The 21,325-nt window shown below is 59.7% G+C and overlaps 3 protein-coding genes across 5 annotated transcripts in view; all 3 read right to left on the bottom strand.

Annotated features, from left to right (window-relative positions):
- Positions 1-426: 426 nt before the first annotated feature.
- Positions 427-2,991, bottom strand: PTRH1 (peptidyl-tRNA hydrolase 1 homolog). The gene is given in 6 exon segments (XM_059829037.1): positions 427-551; positions 822-1,065; positions 1,498-1,543; positions 2,199-2,298; positions 2,437-2,739; positions 2,901-2,991. Coding segments are annotated over 6 exon segments (909 nt in total).
- Positions 2,992-5,893: 2,902 nt separating this feature from the next.
- TOR2A (torsin family 2 member A) lies at positions 5,894-11,600 on the bottom strand. The gene is given in 7 exon segments (XM_059829036.1): positions 5,894-7,531; positions 8,113-8,240; positions 8,614-8,789; positions 9,953-10,218; positions 10,624-10,781; positions 10,783-10,926; positions 11,467-11,600. Coding segments are annotated over 7 exon segments (1,251 nt in total). The 3' UTR covers positions 5,894-7,286.
- The window catches only part of SH2D3C (SH2 domain containing 3C), a 24,952-nt gene continuing 14,811 nt past the window's right edge, over positions 11,185-21,325 (bottom strand). For all 3 annotated transcript variants that reach the window (XM_059828649.1, XM_059828651.1, XM_059828652.1), the window contains 9 exons: positions 17,912-18,040; positions 17,181-17,629; positions 15,313-15,437; positions 14,441-15,018; positions 14,082-14,197; positions 13,714-13,885; positions 12,866-12,977; positions 11,982-12,188; positions 11,185-11,844 (listed from right to left, as the gene is read on the bottom strand). In XM_059828649.1, coding sequence (XP_059684632.1) covers positions 11,669-11,844; positions 11,982-12,188; positions 12,866-12,977; positions 13,714-13,885; positions 14,082-14,197; positions 14,441-15,018; positions 15,313-15,437; positions 17,181-17,629; positions 17,912-18,040 — 2,064 coding nt within the window. In that variant the 3' untranslated portion in view covers positions 11,185-11,668. The remainder of the gene's footprint in view (positions 11,845-11,981; positions 12,189-12,865; positions 12,978-13,713; positions 13,886-14,081; positions 14,198-14,440; positions 15,019-15,312; positions 15,438-17,180; positions 17,630-17,911; positions 18,041-21,325) is intronic.

Genomic DNA, 21,325 nt, shown 5'->3' with positions numbered 1-21,325 from the left:
GGACGGAGTGGAGGAAGGTCTGGTGCCAGCTGGAGTGGAGGAAGGAAGCAGCAACGCTGCAGTATGCGTGACCCAGCAAGGGTCCCGGTGCTTGTTCTAGCACCCACTGGGATGCAGGCAAGGAGCTGCCCGCGTTGGGGCTCTCGGTGCAGCCGCACTCGCAGGGTATGCAGCTAGACAGGATGTGCTGGCAGAGCCCAGGGCTTTGGGAAGCTGTGGTGGTGGTGGGGAGACCCCGCTTCTCTCTGTCATGAGACCTGTAACCCGTCTGTGAGGAGGAGCCAGAACTCCTCCAGACATTGGAAACTCCTCCAGGTTTTGGCTGAAAACCACCTATCTCAAAAACTGTCATCTACCTCAAAAACTATGAGGCCAGCCCTGAAACTTGCTGCAGCTCAGCGGGAGCAGCCCTGGTGTGCTGCTGAGCTACGAGATTCCAGGCAACTTGTGCTTGCCACAGTTTCTCAACAAAGCCGAAGTGGTTTTGGATCCTGCAGAAGTTGCTCCCATCACTCCCCCACTTCCCACTGGAAGCCTCCCTCCAGCCTGGGCTGGCGGAACAGGGATGGGAACGCGGATTTGAGCCACAGAGAACCAGGGACAGCTGGAGTTTGACAGGCCGCGCAGGGGAGACAGGCAGGAGCAGGGCAGAGCCAGAAGCAAGCATTTATTTAATTTCTGTGCCAAACTGCCGTATGAAGCCACTGCAGGGGTTTGAGTGGGACATGAACTGCCCGGATCTGTGTGGGGATACACTGGGGCTGCCCCAGCACCTGGCCAGGCTGTCTGGCAGGGCCAGCTCTGCTCCAGACCACGGTCACCCCGGAGTCTGCAGTGCTCTGTCCATCGGCCACGCAGGTCCCCCGGGGTTCACGTCAGCCCGTCCCCCAGCTCCCCCGCGGGCACTCTCCTCCGCAGGATGTGCTCCAGCAGGCAGGTCGCTGCCTGGGCCAGGACCTGCTTCAGCCTCTCCTGCTCCCCGGCACTGAATGGAGCCAGGACGTAGCTGGACACTGTCACTTCACCCTCCGGCCGCCCGATGCCAACCCTGAGCCGCGTCATCTCCTGGGGAGGAAGGAGAGCTGGAGGAGCTGCGCCTCAAGGGCCTGGCTGAGCCAGAGCTGAGGCAAGGGGACAGCGCTGCGAGTGGGGCTGGGTGGTGAGGGAGCAGCCCCCCCCATGTTTTCCAGGTGGTTTTGAGTGCTTGCTCCAAGAAACATGATTTTGGAAGAGGCTTTTACTGGGCTGCGCTGAGATCCCGGGCTCCTGCCAGGCCTGGCAGAGCCGCTTGAGCTAATTGTTTCCATGTCCTCCATAGCGGCCAAACTGACATCAGCTCTCTGGGAAGCAGAGGGAAGGAGGGGAAGGAGAAAAGGGGGAGAGGAAAGGGAGCAGGGGCTTGTCTGAGGTGAGTTGGAAGAATGGGACTTGGGGGGACAACAAGCCATGCATTGAGGTGGGGGCAGGACTGATTCCCTTCCACTGAGGCCGACTCACGTTGGAGTGCAGAGCATTGATGCAGGATCGGACCCCGTTGTGGCCCCTTGGGAGAGAAGGAGAAAACCCAACTGTTAGTCTTTACAGAATACCCCACCCCGCGCCACAGTATGGTCTTGGGATCTATTGCTTCTGGGACTCAGGGATGTGGACCCAGCCGGGGGCTACAGTCCCCATGCCCTGGCTCTGCAGGAACATCCAGCCCCTGGGGCTGAGAACAGCTGGCTGGGGAAGACGAGGGGAAGCAGGGCTGGGACGGCACGTTCTGCGCGTCTCAGCTCTTGCTGCAGCTGGTGCACGTGTGACCGAGCGCTGTGGCCCAGTACCATCCCTGCCATGGCCCGCGCCGTGGAAGATTTCCTAGGTTAAATGTCTTGAGGCTGACCCAGGAGCTGGTGCTGGGGCAGGCAGAGTGGAGGCAGAGTGCTATAAAAAGCCCATGTGGCGCAGCTGATGGGCTGGATCCAGACCACAGCCACTTCCAGGAGGCTCCCTGCCCTTCCTGCCAGGGCAAGAACCGGGAGGCTGCCCAAACTGCCGGCTGTTGCCTCTGCAACTGGGATCAGGCCCAGGGCTGGCGCTGGGGCTGAAAATACCGCCAGGCTGGTGGGCCGGGGCCAGGAACGGCCCATGTGCCTGTAAGGGCATGGCAAAGGCCTCAAACCACCTCGCACAATTAGAGAGCTGAGGCCACTCCCTACCTTGCGCTGCCTCCCAGCTTGATCGCCACCTTGCCCAGGGCCTTGTCCAGGTCATCATGAATCAAGTAAATGTCTTCTGGGCGGAGGCTGTAGATCTCAGCTTTGGAAATAGAAATACAACGCAAGAAATGCGGGGGAGACAGACTCACCAGGCCCTGGCCCTGCAGAGCTGGGCGACAGCAGGGCCGTCGCAGGGCCCAGTGGCACAGCAGGCTTTGGGGGTGACCAAGCTGCTCACCGGCACTGGCGACGCTGAGCCCGTTGAGGTTCATGAGCCTCCGCGGCTTGAGCAGCACCAGCTCCAGGCCGCGGGCCGTGGCCAGGGCCACGTCGGCGCAGCACCGCCTGTCCGCTCGCCAGCCCTCGGCCACCGCCAGCTGCTGGGCCAGCCGGTCCAGCACCGCCATGCCCACGCTGTGCCGCGTCCCCCGCAGCCCGTAGTTGCCCAGGCCGGCCACCTGCCCGCCGGGTGTCAACAGGGCTCTGCAGGGCCGCCATGAGGCCCCTGACCCCTCCACGGGCCTGATCCCCCCCCAGCACCCTCAGCCCCGCTCCTCGCAGACCCGACCCCCCTCAGCCTCCATCCCCTCGGCCCCGCTCCCCCCGCACTCCCCCCAGCAGGGTAGGCCCCCTCAGCCCCGGTCCCCCCCGGTCCCCCCCGCCCTGACCCCCTTCAGCCGCGCTCCCCCCGCCTCCCCTCACGCCCGGCCCCGCCCCCCGGCCCCACCATGACGCGCAGCCCCGCCCGGCTGACGAGCGGTCGCGCGCGCCCCGTCAGCTCCGCCGCCAGCATCGCGCCGCGTGCTCCTTTCCCCCGTGGCGTCACGCCCGCGCGCCGCCAATAGCCTCCTGCCGCCCCCGCGCGCCGCCGCCATCCTGCTTACGGGCAGCGCCGCCATCTTACTTGCGGGCGGCAGGGTGGGCCCGGGGCGGTGGCGTGGGGCGGGTCGCGCTCCGCCCAGGGTGGGGCCGTGGCCGCCGCGGTGGTAAAGCCCCGGGACTCCGCTGGCCGCGGCCCCCCCCGGCGCAGGGCCAGCCCAGCGGGGCGGCTGGGGAGCGTAGCCAGGGCGAGCTGTGGGGTTACCGGGGAGCCGCGGCCTGGGGAGGGTCCCTCAGGCCGGGGGCTGTTGGCCGCGGTGGTGCCGGAGGAGCAGCTGGGGGAAGGCTGGAAACGGGGAGTAGGGCCCCTGGGTTCTCCTGTGGTCCTGACCCTGGTTCACAGCTGTGCCTGCCTGGACCCTTTCAGCAGCTGGGAGAGGTTCCAGGGATTTAGCACTGGTGGTTCAGCTCCCTCCCCGCATGGCCTGTCCTGGGGACATGGCTGGGAACAGCTGCTCCTCTTCCAGACCGGGCTGTGTCTCCTGCCTGGCAGAGCTCAGAGCTTTTGGCTAATGATGCTGAAATCTTTGTGGCTGGGGGGGGCTGTACATGCTCCGTGTATGTTTCCCACTGGCACAGAGCGCTCCAGACAAAGCGCAGGGGTGGCAGCCAGCCCCCAGCCACTCTCATTTAACTGAGGCACCGACGCTGCCTCGCTGCAGGCTGCTTCCTTCGCCTGGGGAAGCTGGCCTACGTGCTAGTGGGTTACCAGTAGGCGCTGGAGCTGAGCCTGGGGGACCGCGTTGTGCAGAGACGTGTTGCAGCAGCGCTGCACGAGCAGGGCTCGGTGGCGAGGTGAGCGGGTAGGCTGGTGCTGTCTGTCTCAGGGCTGGCGGCGAGCCAGGCTGCTAAGTGTGCTCGCTCCTGTCCCCTCGCAGGCAGTACCGGCAAACGGAAGCTCGCTTCTCTGCAGCCATTGAGCACGACCCCCAGAAACTGCCGTACTACCTGTGCCGGGCCAGGGCCCGCCTGCGCCTGAGGAGGGTGGAGAGCACGAAGGAGGATGCCACCCTAAGTCTGTGACTTGACCCCGCAGACGGTGAGGTACAGCCCTGCACTGCTCCCCGATGCCCTCCTCGGGCTGTGGGTGATGTTCTCAGCCTGTTGCCTTGACTGCAATCTCTGTGCCTACCCCTCATGCGGTTTGAGGCAAGCCTGATACTTCTGTTCTGCATTGGGGGCCAGAAGCTGATCAAGGATCAGGGACTGGGGTCAGGGGTCCTGCCAGGGTGTGGGTCCAAGCCAAGCAGTGAGGGTTATAGCCTGGCTCTTACAATAGCCTTGTGCCAGAGCCACTGGGCAGGTCTCTTTCCTCCTTATTTTCATTTTTCCTGTTTTCTTTGACCCTAATTCAGGGCAGAAGTTCTCCTGTGTCTGGCTGTGATAAGGGGAACGTGTCTCCACACGGCCATTGACCAGCATGGCACCAGTCAGGCGAGCAGCATGGCTCAGTCGATCTGGATTTTGTTTGTGGTGAAACCCAGGCTCCCTGTTGGGGCAGGTCTCGGTGGGGCTGGCGGGGCCTTTGCTGGTGGCACGAGGCAGGTATTCGGCTGCGGCAGTGGAAACCCTGGGGCTCAGTGCTCAGAACTCATGGTGGGGAAGAATTTTTCCATGGAGGAGATCCAGGTCTCACCTTGTCGCCATTGCAGATCCTTTCCCTCAGACGCTACCTCTTTCTAAGAAAGACTGTCCATGCTGTCCTAAGGAGCAAGACTGGATACTTTGCCCAAGAAACCTTGGAGAAAACCACTTCAGAGCCCCCGAGAACTCACCATTTCGGCTGATGTTGCCTGGTGTGACAGCAGCAATAGGTACGTGCTGGGGGGATAGTTTGTCTTGGGTGTTAGCCCACTAGTGCTGCCCACTCCAAAGCAGGGGTTGCTCAAATCCCGAGTGTGAGGGTTTCATTTGCTCTGGAGTGCAGTGGCATGTTTCAGCGCTCACTGCTGAAGTACTTGTGCTGGCAAAGGTGGGATTTGCCTCTTTCTGCTCCTAAAAGGTGATGGTGGGTTGCTGGATGTCTACACTTGGCCTGGGAACCTTGTTCCAAGCAGGTGTCCCGCTCCTTCTCAGCCCTCCCAGATAAAGGATCACTTTGGGGAGTTGCTGCAGGCCTCTAGCATTGTCTTTGTGCTGGCACTAGTCCCCAGGCTGCTGACGGCACTAGAGGATGATAGAAAGGAAATGGTGCCTGCGGACACAGGGCTGCACAGGGGAGTGTGAGCTGTCTGAGGGACAGCGACTCGGGTGAGCAAGCCTGGGGTGCGGCAGCAGGGGCTGCAGGCTTGGATCTCGCATCCAGCCAGCGCATGGAGCGGCAGCGGTAGCTTCTGCAGAAATGCTGGTCTGCCACGGCGCCTGCCCAGCACCTCGCCTCGGCCCTCAGCTCCCCGTGTGCGAGGCCACCAAGCAGGCTCCGCAAAGTGACTCTCCCTGGGAGGGAGGCGACGTGGCTCCCACCTCCTGCCACGCTGGCACTAGCCCTGCAAAAGTGGCCTTGGGACCCAGAGATGTGCTCTGCAGTGGGGGAAAAGTGCCGCTGGGGCAGGGAGACCCAGTGGCCTTCCTGGACCTACACTGGCTCCTCTGTGGAGGACGTCTGGCCCAGCTACTGCTGTTTCGCCTCCTCCCCAGGGAAAGGCTGCTGTCCCATTTCCAGTTACCTAATTGGAGAGCATCAGCTCCGTGCCGCTAAATCCCCAAAGTCCCATTGCATCAGGCAGCTGTTCCCACGCAACTGCAAATCTTCCAAGTCCTTCCGCAATAGCTGCAGTCAGGAATCTAAGTAAAAGACTTTTCCCCAACTGTTTATTTCATAAAAGATTTATTTTAAAATTAGAAATGCATAACATTTTTGGAAGAGGCAGAATTTTTGGGTTGGTCTGTGGGCCAGCTCCAGGGCAGCATTTGGGTGGTGTCTAAAATAGCTCTCCCCAAAGCTCTGGCCCTGGAGCTGGAATAGTCCCAAGCGCTGGCAGCTCACTTCAGCACAGGGCTCAGGCAGAGCATGGGGAGCTTTGGGAAGCGTCCCTGCACCCATCCCTCGGGCAGTTTGTTCCTAGAGAGTGAGTGGTTCTGGTTCCTCTGACCTTTTGTCCCGTAACTGATTCACAGAGGAGATTAAAACCTGGGCAAAGGCCAGTGGTGCTGTGCATCCATGCTTGGCAGTCTGGAGCACTAATCTTCAAGTTGTCCCCAGGTCCCCCATCGTGACACTCCCCAGAAGCTGAACGTATGCTGGCTCAGCCACAGCCTGCAAGGTCTGACCAGCAGAAGGACGTACAAGAGGCTCAGCAGCTTATAGCACCAACTCTCAGCCTGCTGTAGAAATCATCACTGAATAAAAGGAATTTTCAAAACTGTTAGTGGCACCATGGGCTCCCCTGGAGGTAGGACTGAAATTTTTCATAGCTGGTAAAACAAGTGAAGTCCTTTTTTGTTGTTGTTGTTTTCCTGGTTTGCTGCAGGAAAACCCTTTGGACCTTAGGGGAAAGATGGGCAAGGGCGTGGTAGGAAGAACCTGGCTCTTGGCAGATTAGATGTTGCTATCTCCACATTACGCCCCTGTGCTTGTTGATGATGAGGCTGGTCCCTGCCAGCATCTATTCACAGTGAAAGGAAGCTGGAAAGAAGTTGGCTCTAAAAGTCCCTTGAAAAGAAAACTTTGCTGCAATGTTGAAGGTGTTCACAGGCCAGTGCTGCAGGAGTCAGCACCTGCGCTGTCATGTTGTACCTAGGACCTGAGGCACAGCCACACTTAAAAAGGTGTTAAAAACTGTTAAAATGCTGTAGGGAAAAAAAATATTACTCTGTGGGCTCAGAATCTTCATGTGCTGGATATCAATAGCTGCCAGGAGAGGGGAGAGCTGCAGGTGAGTGCTGCTGACAGGGTGAGAAACCTCCCTGTCCCTGCAGGCCCTCTTGGCATCTTCCCCTTGTTGTCACAGATGTCTGGGGGGGTCATATCCACCCCCACCTGGCCAAGGGTGAATCAGTAAAGTGCTTTAAATCACATCACTTGCACTTGGTCCCGCAGCCGCATCCTGCAGTGGCCTCCGTGGGGCTGGAGAGACGAGTTCAGCAGGAAAGTGCTTGTGCTGCTGAGAGGGAACACGCAGCTCCCACTGCTCATCCTGCCGGCCCTGGGCTGTGCTGCTTACAGCTCCTATACATCCCCTGTGGATCTGAGCAAGGCCCTCCCAGTGACTAGAAGAAAAAACTGATCCGAGAGGCCACTGTTTTGCAGCCTGTTGATGAGAATATTTTCTCCTCTTCTGGGAAGTAGGGGATGCTGTCAGCCACCTCCTGGACAACATCCGGACGTACTTCGAGGCCTTGCTGGACAAGTTCGCTGACGACGCACTGCTTTACATGGTGGTGCTTCAATGGGAGAAAGGGCACCACAAAATCAATGAGATCTTCGTTAATGATCCCAGATTTCCAGAATCCACCTGCAAAAGCAAAGGAAGAGACAGGTTTTACCTTCAGAGAGTCTCTGCAGTCCCTGGAATTCAAAGAGCTGCTTTGTGCAAAGCCAAAATACTCGGCTGAAGACAGATCTGCTCTGGTTTTGTACAAGGGGAGAGTTGAACCCATCAGATGTCACCCCCTTTCCCCCAATAGACTTGTTCTCCAGGAATGGGGGGATTTAGCTTGACTAGTCAGAATTTAAGCTCTGCTCTCTGTGACAAGGGCAAAGCAAGGAGAACCAGCCAGGCAGTGGGGATCGGTACGTCTCGGTGCCTTTCCAGCGAGCATGCTGTGCTGTTTGCCATCTCTCAACTGTGAATACACCTTGTCTCCAAAGAACTTTGCTAAACGTGGCAACAAGTCTGCTGGCTTGGAAGGCCGGCCTATTCCTTCCCCTCGCCAGGAAACCTTGTGGGGATCACAGTTTCCTTCCCTCAAAATCCCCTTGTCCCTTTCTGGCTGCCTGGGAGGTGGCAGGTGGCGTTGGTGGCTGCCTGGAACGGGCCTGGCTCCCTCTGCCGGGCTCTGACCCTGCAGGAAGGGCTTTGCTCCACAGACTCACTCTGAGGGTTTTCAAACACGGCTTTGGAGATGGCCGGCTCCAGGTCCTGCAGGCTGATTTCCTCCCGGTCCTTGCGGGCACGCCACAGATCCAGCGTCATTTCGTTGATCTGCTCCCCTCCTGCGTTGCTGCACAAGAATGAGATGCTTATTTGGCGTGTACCCGGGAAAATGGTGTTGCAGGATAGAGGTGGCACCTGACACCCTCCAGCCTGCACGAGTGCAAGCCAGGATCTGCCAGCTGCCTGGCCTAAAATGACTCCTGTAAAGGCTGCCAAGTAACAGGGACAGGGTAACAGGGACAGGAGAGCTTTTTCAGACTCTCCAGGTCTGTCTATTCACAATGAAATATAGTATCTCTTGGTATTTGTAGAGGCTCAAGTCTTGGAGAAGGAGAAGGAAAAGCAAAACAAGTGTATACTCTGAAGTAGTTATCACCTCTGCCCAAATGAGAAGCGGTGCGCTGGAAGGCCCCATGATGCCACAGAGGGGCCTCTCTTACCTTATGAAGACGAAGATCGCTTTGCGGTAGTTGGTCCCATACACAACCCATGAGGGTCCCAGGAACGGTATGATCACATCGATCAGGCCCGGGTGCATCTTGTCCATCTCGTCAAAGAGAAAGGCCGACCGTCCACAGTTTGTCAAGTTCCCTTGGATCCAGCGCTTCAGGCTTTCCTAGGAAAAATACCCACCAAGGCGTAAGGCAGTGGGATACTGAGGGTGGTGAGGGAGGCTCGAGCTCCCCCAGAGCAAAGGCTCAGGCCTGAGGTCAAATGGAGCTGAAGGTGCTGAAAGCAGCTTGTCACTGCACAGCACCACCTACTTGGAGCAGGAACAGCCAGCACTGGGGAGGCCTCCTTTGTTCTGTGTTTCACACAGTGGCTGTTACTGCCTTTATTAGCCCTTTGTAGATATTTTATTACAGACTTAGAGAAGGAGGCAGCAAACTAAAGCTGGGGATTCAGACTCCTACAGTTCCCCATGTTTTTCTTTCACTGTGGATCTACAGAGTTCCCAGCTACCCAGTGCTTTTTGCCAGTTCCTGTTCTGGTGCAAAAACGTGTGCCTGTGCTGACCAAGAAGCACTCTGGCTCCTTACCACACCTGAAGTTACTTCAGTGCAGATGCCAACCCACACAAAACCACTCACGTCACCTGGGGGCATGTATAACTCTTAATTGAAGCACTTCACCCAGTATGGGTTTTACCTTCCTGAAAGTATTTATTCTAAGGACACAATACAACAAATAGTTTCTCCAAACACCCAGAAAGCAAACGTCCAGGTGCACTGATTCCCCCCTCTGCTGAGGGTTTGGCAGCTAACCTTCACATTTTGATTTCTTCCCTTTCTCAGCTTTAAGAGACAGAGTGGCACGGTGAAGAGTCTAGAGCTGCTGTTCAGGAGCTGCTTGCTGTGTGAGGAGGGGATTACAAGTCTAGAGATATGCAGGTTTTCACAGCCATCAAGCTTTCCAAACATGGAAAGCAATGGGAGAATTTTAGTGCCCTTCATCTAAGCAAAGCACTTTTGTTTGTGCATTCAAAGGGCTGTGTAAATATTTAAGGAATGGGAACATGATGACGGCAAGGACTGCTGCAGGGAAGACGAAAGTGATAACTGAGTGCCAGAGTACATCACAGTTACTAGTGGATCCTTCAGCCAGTGTGTGGAGCCACTCACTCAGCTGTCTGTCTGAGAGGGTAAAACAAAGAGCTTTTATTCCTACTTTATTTCAGGAAACAGCCTGAATGCATATGTACTGAGTATCAAGATGGAGATAACAAAAAAAAAAACCCCACCCCAATCAAGCAGTACTGTGCTGAGAGGTGTCCCTTACCTTGTACTGCTCTATCTGCTCAGCATGGGGGAAATGCAGTATCGGAGAGAACTGGTGAACGTAGGGGCTCTGGAGCCCACCCTGGAAGAGGTAGCGGACGAGCATGGAGCTCACGTAGGTTTTGCCTGTTCCAGTCGAGCCATGGAAGGACATCACGAGGGGTTTCACCGGATTCCGGTTCTCCAGGAACTCCCTCAGTCCCTTCATCACCTGCTGCCTCACCAGGGGCTGCCCCACCAGATTCACGGCCAAGTCATACTCCAGACCTGAAGCAACGTCAAATCAAGACTTAGAAAAGGCAGTTTGAAATAGCTCTTGTCTCACACTGTGGCTGAGGGCTGCTTCCTCGGGCCCTCTCTGTCAGCCAGCCCTGCTGCAGAACGGCCTTGCCGCCCAGCTGTGCCCCTCCGCGGGGTGGGGGGGCCGAGAGCCCCCTCCACGCCCCGCTCCGGGGACGGTCCCGGGGGAAGGGTCTCCTGGGGACACCCCGGCTGCCGGGACCCCCTTGCCTGCCGCCTCCCCGGCCTCGGAGCCCCCGTCCTCAGAGGCTCCCCAGACCCCCGCCCCTCAGGGCCCCCCGCGCCTCAGGGCCCCTCACCTCAGCGGCGCCCCATCTGCCCCCCCCCCCCCCCCACCTCGCGGCCTCCCCTCGGCCCGCCACCCCCGCTGACCGCGCAGGTCGGGCCCGAAGCCGCACTCGCAGTCCGCCGAGAAGCCGCAGCGCAGCGCCCACAGGTCCCAGGCGGCGGCGGGGCGGGCGGCGGCCACCAGCAACAGCGCCAGGGCCAGCGCCGCCGCCGCCGCCGCTCCGGGGGCCATGGCGGCCGCCCGCTCCGGCACCGCCCGCACTACAGCTCCCGGCGTGCCCCGCGCGGGGGCGGGGCGAGGAGAGGTGGGGCCAGAGCGCGGGGCGGGGCGAGGCGCAAAGGGGCGTGACCAGCGGGGCGGGGCGAGGCGCAAAGGGGCGTGACCAGCTGGGGCGGGGGAGGCCCCATACTGCCCCGCTCGGGGCCGGTCCTGCAGCGGGGCTGGGGCACGGCGGCTGCTTTGGGGACACCGGTCCCCCCCTTGCAGAGGGGGGTCAGGGCAACCACACAGCCCCTCAGTAGCCTTTCCCCAGGCGCTGCTCTCCCTGGGGGGGCCAGGGCCTCGTTTAAATGACACCCACGGGAGAGGGGATCCCCTTGAGGAACAGCATAAAAGTTTATTGTATGTAAGAACCAAACCCATGAGATATGTACACGTATTTACAAGACAAAACGAATGAGCCTAATTATTTACAACAAGAACCGTCCTTCACAAGTCTGTACATCGAGAAGTGATTGTGAAAACATATTTACAAGCGGGATCCAGCGGCCGTGGGGAAGACGGAGATGGAAAAGAAACAAAAGCGAAGGGCGAGGTGAGGGGCACCGTGTAGTCATGGATCTCAGCAGGGCTGCATGGTGGACACCGGTGCTGGCCTGCCCAGACACTGTCCCTGTCCCTCGGGGCAGCGGTGTGGACCCCCTGGCCTGTCGTGTCCGAGGAGGTGGATTGCAGATGGGAGGTGGCTGCTTTTCCTCCTCTTTGTCTCAAAATTGCTGATTCGTGCCCCAGCGCCTTTCTGGGCCATCTCTCCTCCTCCTGGTGCCGGGTGCTTGGCCATATCCCTTGCCCCACAGCCGCTGGGGAGGGCAGGCTGGGAGCTGGGGGGTCCCCCAGCACCCAGGGGGGTTACAGCTCGCTGAAGCGCACTGCCGGCTCCAGCTTGTGGGACAGGGCGGTGAGGACCTTGTCGAACTTCTCGTAGCGCTCGGCCTGGCTGCTCTCAGCCCCACGGCTGCCCCAGAGCAGCCGCAGCTGGAACTCAGTGCTGAAGACCTCCAGCAGCTCTGCTCTGCCCTGGAAACCTGCAGAGAGGGAGAGTCAGTTCCCCGGGATGGGATGGGGACCCTGTGCCCGTGGGATGCTCCGGCTGGCGCTGGGCTGGAGCTGCCCACTGGGAATGCAGCAGAGGGAAAGGGGCTCTGCCGTCCCCATCACTTACCCTGCAGCTTCACCTCAGCGTTGGTGTGGTAGAGCCCGCCGTGGTGGGCCACCATCCGTGCCGCCTCGAGGTGGGCCATGACCACCTCCACGCCATTGTCAGTGGTCTCCCAGGGCTCGGGGCTGTCCGTGAGAGCCTCATCCCGCTCCAGGAGAGTCACAAGGGGCATGATGTGGGGAAAGGTGGTGTTGGTCAGCGGTGGCCCTTCTGTGGAGAGAGGCACCCTGAGGACCCCGCGCAGCCCCATACCCCTGCGTCCCCCTCCCCATCTGCCCCGGCCCTGTGGAGCGCTCGTGTGGTCACACGGCCCCGTGAAGCCAGGCTGCCACTGCGCTGCCGGGAGAGGCTTTAAGGCTCAGCAGCAGCTGCGGCTCTGCGATCGCTGTGCCTGGGGCCATTGCTTCGTTCAACACCAGCTCCTCCCAGCTGGGCTTTCTGGTTGTGCCGGGAGGGGAATGCTGCTGTCCCTGCTCTGGCTGCGTCCTCGTCCTCGTTTCCCAGAGTTGCGGCGGGGAGCGGGTTTGCAGAGCCCAGAGCGCTGGGTGTTAGAGAGACATGGCTTTTCATCTTCCCCGACTGGCCGCCCTGTCCCCTCGGCTTGGCACACACCCCCATGCGAGTGCAAGGGTTTGGCTCAACCGAGCTGTGTTTGTGCCCAGCTGCTGGTTTAATTTAGTTATGAAATGCTTCCTTGGGAAGGAAGGGGCAGCCGAGGCCAAACAGGCCCTGCTGGGTGCTGGGGCGGAGCAGCAGCCAGAGGGGAAGCGTCTGGCACTGGCTGGGAGAGGGTCAGAGCTCTCAAATGCGTCCCCCTCCAATGAAGCTGTATCTGGACAAAGCTGGAAGGAGCAGGCAGGCAAGAGAAGGGGAGTTGCTCCCGTTACCTTTCCCTTCGTTCAGGCTCTTCAGGAATGGCTTGAGCTTCTTCTCGTAGAGGATCGCACCCTCCGTGTGCCGCTGCCGCAGCACCATCCAGGTCTGCTCCAGCCGGGCAATCTGAAAGTAGATGGGGCAGATGGCGGGTGCTGAGGGCAGTGCAGCCCCTGGGCACTGAGCTCATGGGGTGCTCCCAGGGGGGCACAGCCTGGCCCTGGAGCTACAGCCCCCAGCCTTGCACACAACAGTGCCTGCTGCTCCCCAAAACACCCTACTCCACCAGTGCTCACGGCCGGAGATGGCACATCCCTGGCACCGAGGCTGGGTTCAGGATTTCTCCCCCCTCCCTGTGCCCCAGGACAGCAGCTTCCCCGCGTGGCAGCGGCCTTGAAGATGAGACGCAGGGAGGGGGCAGCCGTTCCACCTCCTTTGTGCAGGCAGGAAGCAAGACTTCCCAGCTGGGCTCAATTTAAAATTGAATTTTAATCTCCTTTCATCTTCCAAAGGGAGCAGTGTGGCCCGGAGATGCTGCTGCCACAGCCTTGAGACTGATTTGTATTGTACCGGAGGGCAGATTCATTTCCTCCCAGGAACACAGCCCAGCACAAAACAAAAAGCCCAACCACCGAAAAACAATCAGATCCCGGCGGGACTGGGCTGTCTGCTCTGTGGAGGGGACGGCTCTTCCCCTTCCCTGCTTACACCCCAGCGGATGTGGCTGCATGCCTCTCCCTGGGCATTTTCCCCCTTCTCCCACCCCAATGGGTGTCAGAGCCTGCAAGACACCAGGAGAGGGATGTATTTTGGGTGAGGGGGCTGAGCCCAGGCCACGAGGACGAAGGGAGCATCCCTGTACCTGTGTCATTTCCAGGGCGTTCATCACAGCTGCAAAACTGAACATGTTCCCCATGGTGCTCTTCAGCTCGGCGGCCAGCTGGATGGTTTTGTGGAGCAGGGCTGCCCGCTCCTCTGTGCTGCCCGTGCAGCCCAGGATGTCCACGGCGATCATGATGGACATGGTGTGAAACCTGCCGCAGGGCGAGACATGGAGTGGGATCAGTGTGGGGGGGCTGGGGATGCTCCTGGGGCTCGGCCAGAGCTTCTCCACCCCGGGAGGTGCAGTGGACCCCCCCTCCCTGTGCCAAGTTGGGGACACCCCAGGGGAGCCGAGCTGTGCCGTGCGGGGCAGCGTGGTGGGCTCGCCTCCAGCGGGGCGTGCCGTACCGTTCCAGCAGGTCGAGGCGGAGCTGGTGGCCATGGGGCAGGGTGAGCAGCTCCATGCCGGAGCTCACCCCCATGAGCCGCTGCATCTCCACCGTCACACCCAATATCCGGGCGACCTGGCAAGAAAGGTGAGAGCTGATTAGACCTTTGTTAATTGAGGAGAGGCTGAAGCAGCCTCGGGCAGCCTCTTGCCCGAGCCCAGCCTCTGCCTGCCCGGGCTGATGCAGCGTGGCAGAGCCCAGCAGGGATGCTCCAACGCTCGGGGGTGCACTGATGCTTGGGGCTGCTCTGATCCCCCACCAACCCAGTGCGACTGGAGGGCAGTGGTGCCCGTCCCTCCCACCCGACCCTGGCCGTACCACGCAGTCCACTTTGGTGATGTGTTTGGCCAGCGTCTTCACGTCCACCTCTGCCAGCAGCTCTTTGACCTTCTTGAGCACGGCCATCTCCAGGGGTTTGTTCTCCAGGGGGATGAGCAGGGACTGGAAGGCCGCGGGGTTGAAGGAGGAGGTCGTCTCCATGGTGGGGGGCACAAAGCCCATGAAGTCCAGCTCCCCTTTCAGCCTCTGCCCTGCCTCTGCTTCCCCAGAGCCATTCTCCACAGTCCCTCTCTGTCCTTCCTCCACCTTTAGCCTCTCCACGTAGCTCTTTGTTGGCAGCTGCTTGGTGTCATGAGCTGGCCGCTCTCTGCTGATGGGTGACGTGGGGTGGAGCTGGCAGTAATGCCCCGTGTCTGGGTCGCTGTAGCTGTTCACGGAGGGAGAGGGGGAGGCGCGGGCATACCCGTGGCAGGGACTTGAGTGGGTGCTGTGGGCAGGGTCTGGCAGGGGTTTGCTGGTGTTCCCCGGACACAGCTGGGGCTCACTGGACCTTCTTATGACCGGAGAGGCCGGGGCAATCCCAGCCGCTTGGCAGGCATGTGGCTTTAGCCGTGTAACTGTAGGGAGCAGAGAAGACCCTGTTATCAGAGCATAGGAACCATGGATGCAGCAGCCCCGGGAACGCAGAGCTCAGGGAAAGCCCCGCCGCCCATCCTCAGCTCAGGCCCTGTCAGGACAGTTTTCTTTGCCGTACAAAGAGCTGGATGGGGTTTCACTAGCAGGGAGTGACGCAGGGGCTTATCTTTACAGCCAGCTCCACCCCCTTCCCCAGGCCCCTGCATCACACCCATGCCAAGCCTAGCCCGACCCACATCCGCACCCTCCCAGTGGGATGGAGGGGCAATGCCTACCCGTGCTGTAGGCGGGCGACGCTGGGTTCTCAGAGATGGGGGACATCGGGGAGTGCAGGTCTTGGATCTGGTCCACGCTGACGGCACAGTTGCGAATGATGTCTCTGTGGTGGGGCAGGGACACGCTGGGGAGGGGGCAAATGGGGCAGGTTAGTCCCTGCAAACAGGGCCCGGGCAAGGGCAGAGGGGCTGGGATGAGGGTTTGCTGCTGGCACAACTACCCATAACGAGCTGAACCCTTAACGAGCTCAGCTGGAGCAATGAGCAGGTGATCCCTGCAGGCAGCTGGGAGCAGAAGGGGTCAGTACCTATATAAAGCAGAGACAGCCCTATCTGTGGGGAGCTTGGTCATATGGAGTAGGGGAGAGGTATGGGATGGCTGGGCTCAGCTCAACTCCAGGGTGCTGTGGGGAAGTGGCTCCAGCAAAGAATTAATGGGGTTTAGTTTCCTAGCATTGTGCTGCAAGGTGATATCTGATGCTGGGTGTGTTACTCTATTTCCACCTGAGAGCTGTGTCAGGATGGTTGGGTCAGCTGTTGCTCTGACCCGAAGCTTAGGAAAAGTGGAAAGTGCCTGGAAGCTGGACTCAGAGCCCAGCAGGTGCCTGACGGAGGCGGTGAGGTGCCTGGGTCAGTGAGCTGCAGCGTGGGTGCTCAGGGAGCTGCAGAGCAAGCAAGGAGGTCTTGGGCTGGTGGGGCAGCAGTTGTGGCCTGATGCAAACACTGTGTGTCAATGGTGTTGCAAAAGTTGCTGTGTCTGGGGGTGCCTGAGCACAGGGAGGGTTGCAAGGAGGCACGGCATGGGTGAGGGCTGGGCTGCCGTGATGTGTTCGGTCTTGAGCGCTGTGCCTCTGCAGTAGGAGGAGGATGGGAGAGCAGTGGTGGTGATAAGGGATTTGGGGAAAATGTGAGTGGTGAGGAAAGACTGATGGATCTGGGCTCTTCTTCTGGAAACAAATATGCTCTCCTGGAAGTCTAAGTGTTTTCCTTTTCCCTGCCGTAACAGTTGGTTGCAGGTTTTCTGCTGGCACGTTCTCACCCTGCCCTTGGGCTGGGAAGGTCGGGACAGTGAGAAAGAGGCTTGGTTCAATGACAGGCTGTGTCCTGCTGGGGAGGCAGGATTAGACAGGGCCCCCCTCGGCTGCTGCGTGTCAAGATGTATGCGTGGCTCTGCCTTCCCTGCCAGGCTCTGGGCAGCCCCAGGCTGCTGAAAGCAAGCTGTGCAAAGGAAACCTCCTTCTCCACCTCCAGAGAAGCCTGACTGCTCCAAGGTTAACGTGAGCAGATGGGCCATGGGGAGGCTGTGATCTGGGGGCTGTGCAGACCCCCATCAGCACAACTCCATCAGTCTCCTCCAGCCCATCAGGCTTTCAGCTCCACTTGGTAACTCCTTGCAAATGCTCCAGCTGAACAGAAAGGGCTCTAAAACTAAAACGGCCCTTAAAAAACAAATCAACAAATGCCCTCTTGGTGGCTGGGCCTGGCTCTCTCCTTACATCTGCCTGGGAAAGCTCAGTTCCCTGGCTCTGACAAGCCCTGACACGCTGGTAATCCCGGACTGGGTGATTGTAAAACACTCTCTGGCTTCTGGCCTGCGATGCTAAAGTCATGTCTGCTAGTTGGGTGTCTGCTGTGGTAGCTCAGTGTGGCTGGCAGCTGGCCTGGGAGAAAACCCCAGTTCCAGGTGGGTACTGGTTCCTCCCCCCATACCTTTGCTAGTCTCTCCCTGCACCTGAGCAGGGACAGTTTCCATCCCCAAGCCCAGACCCCTGCCCTGCACCCAGGGAGCGGGGACCAAGTGTGGCCCTGCCTCTTTCCCAGGGGCTGGTCCTCTGCCCAGCTGAGCCGGGAGGAGACCACATGCTTACCTGCTCGGGCATCCCTCAGCCCTGGTGATCTTGTCTGCCGTCAGGCCATCTGTCATGGTGATGCTCCTCCTCTTGATGTGCCCCCCTTTTTGGGGGGCAGGGCTGTGGGGTCCCCCATGCTTGCCGTTGGCCAGCCCGTAGCTGGCTTCCAGGTAGCGCAGGGGGAAGGTGCGGTTGATGGGGCAGTAGACAATGGCTCCACTCTGCTCAGAGATGGCCTTGCGGTTGCCCACGTAGAAGCGGACGAGGGCAGGCACGTTGTCAAAGCTCTCCTGCTCAAAGAGGTACTGGACGCGGGTATGGCCATCGCTGGACTTGACTGTCACCTTGTTGATCTTGAAGTGGAGGGGCTCATTGCGCCAGCGGCATGTCAGCACATAGTCACCCAGGCTGGTGAGCGAGTCACGGATGAGGAAGTCGCCATTCCTCTGCACGAGGCTCTCTGACACCTGGCAGGGGACAGGGCAGTGGCTCAGGCACAGCCACGCTGGACGGACCAGGGGGCATGTGTGGATGCTCGACTGCGGTGTTATTTGGGGCATTGGCTTGTTCCCGTTGCCCCTGGCTCTGAGGCACAGGAGGGCATTTCCTGTGGCAAACCCAGGCAGCTCAGGGCTAATGAAGCCCTTGCCTAGAGGCTTCCCAGGAGGACAGGCTGGTGGTTCTGTGTGGCCTCGGGGTGCTCAGCCCAAGCAAAGGGTGCCCGGAGCCACCCACCTTCCCCTCCTCACCTCCCGGGGGATGCGGCCGTGGTACCAAGCGTGGCTGCGCAGGTCGGTGCTGCTCAGCTTCAGCTCCTCTTCCAGCTCCTTGTGAAGCTTCTCTGGTGATGAGTCGAGGATGTATTTCTCTTTGGAGAACTGTACAGGGGAGGAGAGAGCATCAGCTGGTGCAGCAGTGCAGGACCAGAAGAAGGAAGGGCTGACCCTGGGATCGGCTGGCAGAGTCCCCATGTGAGGCCTGTGGGATCCTCCATGGCATGGGCACTGGTAATGCCACCTGCCAGGAGCAGACCTGTCCCTGGGGGACAGGTAACTCAGAGCTGTGTGTGAGGATCGCTGCTTGTGGCAAAGGATGCGGGTGGGGTATGTGCCTGTTGATAGTCAGGTCCTGCCACCCGGAGCACTTTGAGGGTCTCCTGGCGGCATGTCCCCATCATGCCTGACCACCCTGTCCCCAGTGTGCTGCCCCTCTGTCCCAGCTGAGAGCTGAGTGTGGTTGGGCAGGAGAAAACCTGCCCCAGCTCCCTCTCAAACATCTCCATGGCTGAACCACCACAGCAAGCACTCTTCCAGGAGGAAACCTACAGTATTCCTCCTCCTTGAAACATCCACCATGGTCCCTCCTCCAAAGGGTTAACTCGCTGTATTTAGCTTGATGGTGGCATGAATAGTAATGACAAATGTAAATGGAACCTTCTGCATTGAAATTAGCTTTTACCGGCACTGGTGCACCTGAGCCTGGAGGATGCAATTTGCCCCCTCCCTTCCCCCTGGAGAGATAAGGGATGGCGTCATGTCTCCTGTTGGCTGGAGCTGCCGTCCTCCCTGCCTGCCGCTTGGCCAGCATTCCCAGAGGGCAGCTGAGGATGCTGAGCTGCCTGCACGGTGGAGCTGGTGCTTGTTTGGGGAGGCGAGAGCAGGCTCGGGGTTCCTCTGTGCTCTGCACGTGAGGCTGGTTCCCCTGGTCAGTGTCATGGCTTTGAGATGAGTCCTGCTGTGGTACCAACACTAGTGCCTTGGCAGTACTGCGTGGTGGAGCAGGACCTGGGAGCCAGGACTCCTGGGTTCCCCCCACATCCCAGATGTGTGCTGTCCTGCAAGGGAGACATCTGTGCCACTGCCATGGAGCAGGGAGCTTGGATGGGTCTACCAGGGTGTCCTGCTCCACCACTCCCATGAGCAAGGGTGGCTTGGTGGCCTGGCTCCACATCCAGTGGCAGTGCCAGTGTGAGGAGGCACCGCAAGCTGGCCCAGCTCCTTGGTGCTTGTTAGGGCAGGGTGCTGCTGGTGTCTCAGAGGACAGGCATGGGCTTGAAACCCTGCTGACACTGCTCTGGCACTGCCAGAGGAGCAGGCTGGCACTCATGGCTGGCCTTGCGTGGCAGCTGGTTCCCCAGAGCATTGAGGGCTGCAGCTCCAAGCTGATGCACCAGGGACCTGCCTCAGAGCTGACCCCTTTGCCCAGCACCTCTGTCCTCTGTGTCCTATATTAATTCCCTCTGCTCCTCAAGCAGTTGTGGGCAGGGGAAAGCGTAGGGCACTGCAATGCTCTCCTGACTTGTACCCACTGCTCTTGGGGTGCTCCTGGGACCCCATTGAGTCCCTCAGCCAGAGCCTGAGCTCAGGTTCCCCCTTCCCTGGAGGAGATGCTCCATCCCCTGTGGTAGCTGCATTCATCAGCCAAGCCAGGCAGCAATGCTGTCCCAGGTACCCCATTCCAGCCTAGGGAGGAGGAAGGAGACTGCAAAGGGCCTGTGTGATGGACTGTGTTGTCCAGGGCTTGCCCTCACCAGCCTGGACCTGCCCCTGTTCGTCCCTTCCCAACTCCTATCAAGTCAAAAGGTGCTGGGACAGAGGAAGCAGACTGTGAAAACAGGACAGACTGAACTCAGGCTTGCTCATCCGACCGTGTTTACCCTCTCCATGAGAGGGTCCCACTTCCTGGAGCCGTAGGGACCTGAACCAGGAGACATGTGGGTTGTCCCCTCCTGACCGAGGGTCACGGGGAGCCGAGCGCTCACTGCTGCTCTGGGGCCTTCATGGAGACAAAGCCACCTGGTGCTGCTGAACCCTATTAAAAATAAATGGTAGCTGGTGGATGCTGCCAAGGTCCGGCTGTGTCCCGGGGGGCTGAGGCCGAGCAGATGCCGTTTCCATGACAACCCATCCGCTGCCACCGAGCAGACCTGGCTTGGCCAAGCGGCAGTGGGGGACCCTTGGTTCCAGTACCCTCCCTGTGGCAGGGCTCTCCCCAAACTCTGGGGCAGGGAGGGACCCCCCGGGAGCCTCTTCTGTCTGTGCAGGCTAAAGCTGTTGGAGCTGAGCTGGGAGCGGTTTGGAGCCGGTGCTCCCCCCTGCCACCCCTGGAGCAGGGATTAGTGCCTGTTCTGCTCAGTGTTGTACATCTGGGTTTTCCCCTAAATCCTCCCCATGCAAATGTGCAGGATAACAAACACAAACCCAGCTGAGCAGTGCCTGGTGTCTCCAAGCCAGGATTTGGGCAGCAGCCGGCTGGCATCCATGCCAGGAGCCAGGTGCTAAGCTAGCAGGAGAGAACAGGAGGTTTGGGAGAGGTGAGGGAGGTTTTGCATCTTGCAGATGGGGGAGGGAGGCCAGTTGTGAGTGGAGGGTGCCACAAGCCACCTTCTCCAGCCATGTGGATGGCACTGTCCCTTCGGCTCCTTGGCTGGGAGAACGGCCACCAAAAAGCCACTGCTTGGAGTGACTGTGTGGCTATAATAGCTGGGGACGCAGCAGGAGACTGATCATGGGGAGCCCCTTTTCCTTGGTGTGATGTGACTCTGGGGACCGGTCCTCATTATGAGCCTCTCGCGCTCTTCCAATACACGCTAGCTGCTGCTGAAATCACCTGGCTGCCCCCCTCTCCATGTGGGAGATGGGCTCGCCGCAAGCCCTTGGTGCAAAAGACCCACGTGCTGTGGAAGGACGTGCTTCCTCCAGCCCACAAGCCCTTCAGCAGCGATCGACTTTCCTCTGCTCCGCTCGGTAGCCTGTCTCAGAGGAGGCCAGCTCACAGGCTGCCAGCTGGCCGGCTGCCGGCAAGGCCCGGCATGGCAAGGCGGTGCAGGCCAGCCGAGCGCTGTCAGGAGCATGTAAGCGGATGTCTGAGCGCCGCGCTGAAAAGGGCACCGCTTGGCACTCTCGGCTGCGCCAAGAGAACATCAAAAGATGTACGGCCCGACGTGAGGTCTTGCATACTAGTGGGTTGGGTGTGGGGAAAAGCCTTGACTTCCACTAGCACCTAGCTCGACTGCATGGTGCTGGCCTCCTGCACAGAGAGCCCCAAGGCCTCTTCCAGCTGAGCGGGAAGAAACGGGCATTAGAGCAGTTCTCTGAACTAGCCGCACCAGACAAACCAGCTCAGGAGCTGCCAGAGATGATGCCAAGCGCTGCTTGAGGAAT

The sequence above is a fragment of the Gavia stellata genome, chromosome 24 (genome assembly GCF_030936135.1).
Source record: "Gavia stellata isolate bGavSte3 chromosome 24, bGavSte3.hap2, whole genome shotgun sequence".
NCBI lineage: Eukaryota > Metazoa > Chordata > Aves > Gaviiformes > Gaviidae > Gavia > Gavia stellata.
The sequence above is the reverse complement of the archived record's forward strand: the minus strand, read 5'-3'. Positions and strand labels throughout refer to the sequence as shown.